General features: G+C 34.5%; 1 protein-coding gene across 2 annotated transcripts; it reads left to right on the top strand.

Annotated features, from left to right (window-relative positions):
* On the top strand, positions 1–6,178 carry LOC107609344 (filament-like plant protein). 2 transcript variants are annotated; one of them, XM_016311271.3, is made up of 5 exons: positions 1–729; positions 1,059–1,208; positions 2,886–3,201; positions 3,590–5,187; positions 5,672–6,178. In XM_016311271.3, exons 2-5 carry the CDS (start codon positions 1,116–1,118, stop codon positions 6,068–6,070), a joined length of 2,406 nt encoding a protein of 801 aa, XP_016166757.1. In that variant the 5' UTR covers positions 1–729; positions 1,059–1,115; the 3' UTR covers positions 6,071–6,178. The 2 variants fall into 2 exon arrangements, with proteins under 2 accessions (XP_016166757.1, XP_088350257.1); XM_088494131.1 differs by having other exon boundaries at positions 169–291.
* The last annotated feature ends 2,302 nt before the right edge of the window (positions 6,179–8,480 follow it).

The following is an 8,480-nucleotide window of genomic DNA, read 5'->3' as shown; positions in this document are numbered from 1 at the left end:
ATGCAAAAGAAACAAAGAAGAAAACTCCCTCTAAATTCCATCCATGTATCTGCTTTCTATTCCACCGTTTTAGAGGCAGCTGCCATTTTGAATGGAATGCTCTACCGTTACTGACAAACTACAGATTTCCTGCTTCCCCATTTAATTATTATTAGAAATTAATTACAATTATTTTATTGTTGTCATTAACTACCTTTGTTTCCTTTGCTTCTACACGCTTAAATAAAATAAATCTCGTCTATTCTCTTCTAGCCTCCATATATTATTTCGTTGAGTTGGCCTCAATCAGAGGTATTTGATTTGACTACCTCTTTTGGCTGGCTTTTCAATTTCATTTTATTTGTTACTCTCTTGTTTTTTCTTCTAGCTGCTATATACTTATGTAGTTGTGGTGTTGTTGTGCTATTTATTTATTTATTTTCAAAAAAAGTCACTGCAGACTTTATTTTTTGGGTAATGTTTGAAGGCTTGAAGCCACTTCAGTTCATAGAGCTGAAATGGCTAGTTCAAGTTAGGGTCTTCTTTTTTTTACCCCTATTCTCTGCATCAGGCTACTGTTTCATTACGTTGGGTTCTGTAAATTTTCTACAAATGGTTCTATTCGGTTTTGAATTTTATAAAATGCTTTGAATGAAAAGAAAAAAGAAGAAGGAGGAGGAGAAACAAATGAAATTGGGGTTTCCATGGTGTTTCAAGAACAGTGGGGGAATCTTGCCCATGATAACGGAGGTACAAGATTTCTTCTTCTTCTTCTTCCTTCTTCTTCCTTGATTTTATTTTATGAAAAATCTAAGGTTCATTTTTATAAAATTTGTGTTTTAAATGTTTTCTTCTTCTTCTTGTTCTTTTTTAATGAAAAACTAAGGTTTATTCTTTCATTCTTATAAAATTTGTGTTTTAAATGTTTTCAAATTAATGAGATTGCTGAATATATTAAGTGTGTTTGTTTCCTTGGTTTGTATAGAAGTCTATGTTCTTTGACAAGCTGGAAAACTTTTCGAGCTCTTGCTTGTTCATATTTATTTCCTCTTCATAATGCCTGCAATTCATGGCTGCAGATAAATTCGCTGCAATTTTCAACCTAACGTTAGATACTTAGATTGTTGGACCCTTTGATGGATAAGAAGAGATGGTTATGGAAACATAACTCTTCCAAGAAGGGTCCTGGCGAAACCGATAGCTCTGGATCAGTATCATCTCATTCTGAGGTTTGTGTTAAGAGTTTGGTTCCTTATTGAAATATTTGCAAGGCCTTTTTGATGTCTCATAAGCTGATTACAATGTTTAGATTCCTATTTGGTTCCTTTCTTGTATGGTAAACTTGAGATTCCTTGCTTGTTACCTTATTGCATGAGTTTAATCATTCCACTTAGTGGAATGCTAACAGAGCTTTTCAGTGGTTGTGCTTTTCTGTCTCTTGTTTTGTGTACCCTCATGTGACAAAAAGTGATTCCTTCAAGAAAGTTTTTGAACTAAAGCCCGGTGGCACAACTAATTGTTCCCTTTAGATTTATGCTTTAAGTGTAGCCATGGGGAAATAAATTAACTCAAGGTGATGATTTTTTGGCTTTCTGTAGTTCTGTTTCTAACTCCCAAGCTCAAAAGATAAAAATTACATATAATTAACCAAATTGATCCATAAGGAATTTCAGATTAGACATTTTGGTCCCCAACAAATTTTTATTCTTTGAAAGTCCTCATGAATTACTTTTGTCGGACAGATTGGTCTTTGTGTCATTTTGAAGAGGGTCTTGAAGTGTATTTTTTGAGGACCTAATTGTCTTATAATAATATTTGTTAGGGACTTATTTGTCTAATATGCATATTGAAAAATTGATTCAAAGCGATTCTGGGACTAACCTATCCAATGAGAGGAATCCTCAAGGTCCTTTAAAAAATCAAAATTTGTTGAAGACTAAAGTGTCCGATCTAAAATTTTCTGGGACCAAATTGGGTGTTTACTTTAAAATTATTTATTGAGTAAAGTAACAATTAGATCCTCGAAGATTTCGACCTAGAACTAATTAGTCCTTGAAGATAAAAAAATTACCAATTAGGTCTTCCACGATAGTAAATGGTGGACATGTATGTCCTTTCGTCAATGGATAGTGCAAAACGAAACAGAGTTGCCCATGTATTTCATTATCTATAGTGGTGCATGTCCTGTTGCTGTCACCTGAGCATGGAAACCATATAGTTTTGGACAGTGAAACATTCATTATCTTTTGAATTTCCATATAACCTTTATCAACTGCTCTTTATTTATCACGAATCCTACTAAAACCGGTGAAGTTTCTCTCCAAAAATCATTATCTACAGAACAATTTTTCATAAATAAACACGTCACAGTAGTTAACGGTACATATAAGCACCATTGTTAAGTTTTACGTGATGAATTGATAGAAGGACATAATGTGTTTACCGTTTACTATCGTGGAGGACGAAATTGATACTGTTTTTTCTTTGGGGGCTAATTAGTCCCGAGTCAAAATCTTCAGGTACCTAATTGTTTATTTCATTTTTTAATTTTGACATGATTTGTTTGAATAAATCACTTGAAGGCATCGCTCATTGATGATTCAGGTTTGATGTAGCCATGCTCACTTATTTGAAACTATGTTCTCATTTTGCAGCCAGTATATATAGTAGCCAGTATATAGCCCCATTTTGATATATGTTGAGTTCATTGAATATGCTCTATACTATCATATAATTTATTTATGCCTTTCATCTACTGGGAGTAAATTTTTTATCATGATTGTTTCGGGCATGTAATGCCATCTTGATATATTAAATTAAACTAAATTCACATAGAGAATAAAGTTTGTCTAAAATTTTTATCCTTTATTCTGGTAATTCTAATAATTTTGCATTGTTGAAAGCAGGAAGGATCGAAGGAATCTCCAAATGGAAGTAGCCTGTCCCCTGCTGTCACCTCAAAAACCGCAGCCTGGGCAAATGATGCAAATTGTCCATTTTCTAATGAACAATTGCCTGTAGAAACTTCAAAACCTCTATCTACTGCAGGTATGATGAACGATGGTTTGCTAGAGAAAGATGAACATGGAGAAAATGAAAATATAAAAAATGTAGAGGAAGGTTATCTTATGTCGAAGAAGCTATCTGCAGCGCTCGTCAATGTCAATACCAAAGAAGATTTGGTTAAGCAGCATGCGAAAGTTGCTGAAGAAGCCATTGCAGGTACAATTAGTGATAAGTAGATATTCCTCTATTACATTGGAGTAATTTTATAAATAACAGACGAATATAAAATATTGTTCGATTACCATTCCATCCTTGGCTTTTAGATATGCATTGTTGAATGCCTTGTGCCTACAAAACAATTCAGCAGCTGCTAAATTAGCAGCAAATTTAACAATAATTCCCTCTTCACGTTGGAGGATTGGGATTGAAGGACTTTTGGGAATCAAGGTTAAACTTCAATCGGAATGGTATATAGATTAAGCGGCACATGTAAAGACTTACACTTAGACACCAATAAAAAAAAATTTCCTATTATTGTTTCTTGGTATACCCTCTCTTCTCTTCCTCCTGCTTTTGGATTCTCTTTTAATTTGATTTTTTTCAGGCTGGGAAAAGGCTGAAAATGAAGTGTCATTTTTGAAGAAGCAACTTGAAGCAGCAACTCACAAGAGTTCCACTCTGGAAGATCGAGTCACCCATCTTGATGGTGCACTTAAGGAGTGTGTTAGGCAGTTAAGACAGACAAGAGAAAAGCAGGAAGAGAATATGGGTGATGCAATAGAACAGCGGACTTGTGACTTGGAATTGGCCAAAATTAAACTTCAGAGAAGAGTTTCTGAGCTCCAGAGCAAATTAGAGGCTTGTAATGCCAAATCTTCTGTTGATCTTGAATTTTGTCACAAGGTTGAGCTTTTGGAGAAAGAGAACATGGCTCTCCGGCAGGAACTCTTGGCTCAATCAGAAGAGCTGGAAATGAGGACAATTGAGAGAGATTTAAGTACTCAAGCTGCTGAGACAGCTAGCAAGCAATACTTAGAAAGCATCAAGAAAATAGCCAAGCTGGAGGCTGAGTGCCGGAGACTGAAGAGCATTGCTTCAAGAGCTTCTGTAGTTAATGATCATAAATCTGCTGTTTCATCCTCATTTTGTGTTGAGTCTTTCACAGACAGTCAATCAGACAGTGGGGAGCAACTTAATGCAGTTGAGATTGATACCCACAAGACAACCTGCTCAGACCCGAACAAGTGTGAGCCGAGTTGTTCTGATTCATGGGCATCTGCATTAATAGTCGAGCTTGATCAGTTTAAGAATGAAATGTCCCGACAAACTCCAACCAATTCTGTTAAACTTGATCTCATGGATGATTTTCTTGAAATGGAACGACTTGTTGCATTGCCTGAGACCAAGAATGAAAGCCATGTCCAGGAGTCAGTTGTTGACGATCACTGCATTATTGAGAAAAGCTCTCCCGGAGCACAGTTTGAGATCATGAATAAACAAATGGATGAACTAAGAGAGAAGTTAGAGAAGGTTGAATTGGAAAAAGCTGAACTAGAGATGGCTTTGATGAAAAGTGAAGAGTCTATTAAGGAGTCGCAGCATCAGATGAGTTACACAGAAAAAAAAGTGGAGGAGTTGCAAGAGGAACTTGAAAATGCCTACAAATCAAAAGAAATGATAGAAAATTACCTGATTAGCATGGAGGCAGAAGCTCAAACATTATCAGCAAAGGTTGATGTATTAGAAGCAGAGGTAGATAAGGAGAGGGCCGTGTCGGAAGAAATTGCGATGAAGTTTAAGGTGTTGGAGCAAGAGCTACAAACCAAATCTGCAGAGGTTGACGTATTAGAAGCAGAGGTTAATAAGGAGAGGACTGCATCTGATAAAATGGTGACCAAGTGTAAGGACTTGGAGGAAAAGCTAAAAACTAAATCTGCAGATGTTGACATATTAGAAGCAGAGGTTAATAAGGAGAGGGTTGCTTCGGATAAAATCATGACCAAGTGTAAGGACTTGGAGGAAGAGCTAAAATCCAAATCTGCAAAGCTTGACTTATTAGAAGCAGAGGTAGATAAAGAAAGAGCTGTGTCAGAAGAAATTGCAATGAAATTTAAGGATTTGAAGGAAGAGCTAGAAAGCAAGAAGCAGGAAGAGATACTTAGATCAACAAGTAGCTCTTATGCAGAAAAGAAGATAAAGCAGGTTGGTCATCATTTACTACTCTTAATTTCCTATTATCTAAAAATAGCTGGTGAACCTCGGAGGTGCCACAACCGTAAGGTTATTGCGTCTTGAGGTGAACTACCCTCTCCAGACCTCACAAGGTTGGTGGGGAGGCTTGTGCACTCGGCGCATTGTCTAATTTTTGCTAACTGAGGAGCCAAAAGTGGAAAGATTGAAGAGCTGAATTCATTCAATGGATTAGAAACTTAAACATTTCATTATCTTTATAAAATATTCCACTTTTAGCTCCGTAACAAGTTCTATGGACACTCGCTAGCAAAACTTTTTACATAACTTGGAGGAAGTAGTTATATATATATGCGAGTAAGTTCTTGAACACTAACTCATAATAAAACCACTTTTATTGTGAATATGTGTAAGTTTGAGGTCATGGAATGGTGTCTATCTAAGACTTTCAAATTCTGGCCAACGCATGTAATGTATATGATCTCTGCTATGTCAGGAGGATCTAGCTCTGGCTGCCGGAAAGCTTGCAGAGTGCCAGAAAACAATAGCTTCCCTGGGGAACCAGTTAAAATCCCTAGCTACACTGGAAGATTTCTTTATTGACACTGCTAGCATTCCAGCAAGTCCGTCGCTTGTTGCTCAAGCCAGTGGCGAGTTATGGAAGCTGCATTCCAACGACACATTTTCACCGAAAAGAGATTCCAATACTTCAGGGTTGGCTGTTGGGAGCTCTGGCCAATCCTTAAACAAAAACGAAGAGAGCTTGCCGCCTTTGTCATCTTCATCAACTTCTTTGGCTGCCCTCACACCAAACCATGTCGGTTCTGAGAAGAGTCGAAATGGTTTTGCAAAATTTTTCTCTAGAACAAAGAGTGGGATCAGATTGGAAATTTAGTTAGTGAAGATACAGTGACTTAACTGACAACTGTAGTGCAAGTCATTCTTTTCTAATGTTGTAAGAGATTGGTCTTCTAATTCAAAGAGCAAATTTAACAACACTAAATTCTTACCAAAAATACATGGCGAGTGCTATGGTGTAGATTAGGAGTGTATATTAAAAAACCAAAATGTGGTTAATATAACCATATTTTGATTAACCAATTTAACAAAATAATTTTAAAAATATATCCATATTTTTTAAAATTGGTTAATCAAAACCAAATTTAAAAAAATCGGTTTTTAACCAGTAACTAAAACCAAAACTAATTTTAAATTTTTTTTTTAATTTTATATATTAAAAATTTAATTTTTAAAATATTGGTGTTTTTAGAGTCTAAAAACTGGTTTTTTGCTTCAAACAGTTTTTGTCCAAAAATTATTTTATTATTTGAAATTTTTACGAAGGACAAAGAAATTCTTGTCCAAAAAAAGGGACACTTCAACCCTCAATCTTTTTATTTTAGGACAATACGATTCCTCTGTTAAATAATAACAGAAATTAGTTTTGTAGGGGATTTTATTTGTATTTTATAGGGGTTTTAAACTTTCACAAAATTCTTTTCAACAATATAACCAATTACTACCACTACCTTCTTCATCCTCGTTATTATCACTCCTACCTCTATTATTTTTATTGCTTTATCATCATCATTATCTCCTCTTCCGTCATTATCACTAATACTAATATTATCAACATTAAAGTTCTCTTCTTTCATTTCTTATTCGATGTTATTTTTTTCCTTAAAAAAGTATTTGTACTACAATTACTTTTTTTCTGCGGCATCATTTTCATCAATAGTTTTTCTTCACTTGACCACCATTGAGGAAGGAATTTTTCAAAAAAAAACTTATTAATAGTTTGTGTAGGTTTAAAACTCCCACAAAATACAAATAACCCCCCCCCACCAAAAACTAATTTTTGTTATTATTTAACGGATTTTTTAACAAAGGAATCGTATTGTCCTAAAATAAAAAGGTTGAGGGTCGAAGTGTCCCCTTTTTTTTTACAGGAATCGCTTTGTCTTTCGTAAAAATAGACAAGGATCGAATAGGGTGTTTACTCATTTTTCTATTTAAAAACCAATTATTTTTTTAAAATAGATTTTTATTTTTATAATTAGTTAAAAATCGGTTTTTAAATTTTATAATTGGTTAATAATCAATTTTATCATATAAAATTAATTTGGTTAACTAATTAAAATTAAATTTTTGATTAACCAAAAAATAAGTTTAATTTTTAGATTAACTAAATCATGTACAACTTTAGTATATATAAAAAATTTCATCTACATCTATAAATGACACTTGGCGAGAGTTGAGATTGGTTTTGTGCTATTTTTAAACATGATGGGAGACAATTTCCGGACATATAAAACCCAATACAACTTAGGATCGCAGTCTTGGAGGTCCCACTGCCGTTTGTATTTATTGTTAACACACCTAATTAGTAGAATAAAAAAAGCTCTGCATACAAGTCATTAGGGCTTGTATGCTTTACAAGTTAATTAACTAATAAAACCCAAAAACGCACTGCACGGGTTACGTCACATACACGCGCTATATAAAGATCCCGCATATATATAACTACCAAATTTAAAAGATTTGTTTCCTTCTTCGTTCTCCTTATTTTCAGATTTGCTCGTTCTTCTTCTCGCGCGTCTTCCCCTGCTTCTTCTCGATCGTTCTTTTCCCCTCTTTTCTCACTGGTATGTTCTTCGTCATTTACGTTAGTTCCTCTTTCTGCAACTCTAGCTTCGTTTTTTATTCAATTTATTGTTTTCTGAAATCAAAGTTTGAACTCGTTTTGAAGATTCTGGATGATTCAACCTCAGATTGTCAGCTGAATCAGGGCGAAGTGGATTATGAATTTGAATCTAACGAAGTTCCTGAGGTTTGATTTACATGCGATTACTCTGAATTTTGTTGCAGTCATTTGTATAGCATTGTGTAGCTGAATAATTCGTGGGTTTAATTACTCTGTTGGTCCCTATAGTTTCGTGAAATTTTCAATTAAGTCCCTATACGTTTTTTCTTTTTAATTGGGTCCCTGCACTATTTTTTTTCAATTAAGTCCCTCTTAGTAGTAATTGGCTTAATTTTATAGGGATCCAACTAAAAAAAAAAAATTGGTATAGGGACCTAAATAAAAGGAAAAAAAAAGTGTGGGGACCCAATTAAAAAAAATTTTGGTGCAAGGACTCAATTAAAAGAAAAAAAAGTATAGGGACCTAATTGAAAATTTCGCAAAACTACAAGGACCAACGGAGTAATTAAACCTAATTCGTGAACATTGACTGTGAAACTAACACGTTAACATGAATCTATGGATTGAATGTAATGTATTAGTTTTGATTAATTATCTGGAA

This window comes from Arachis ipaensis, chromosome B7 (genome assembly GCF_059453495.1).
Source record: "Arachis ipaensis isolate K30076 ecotype BB chromosome B7, ASM5945349v1, whole genome shotgun sequence".
Taxonomy (NCBI): domain Eukaryota; kingdom Viridiplantae; phylum Streptophyta; class Magnoliopsida; order Fabales; family Fabaceae; genus Arachis; species Arachis ipaensis.
This window is presented reverse-complemented; position numbering and strand designations above follow the sequence as displayed.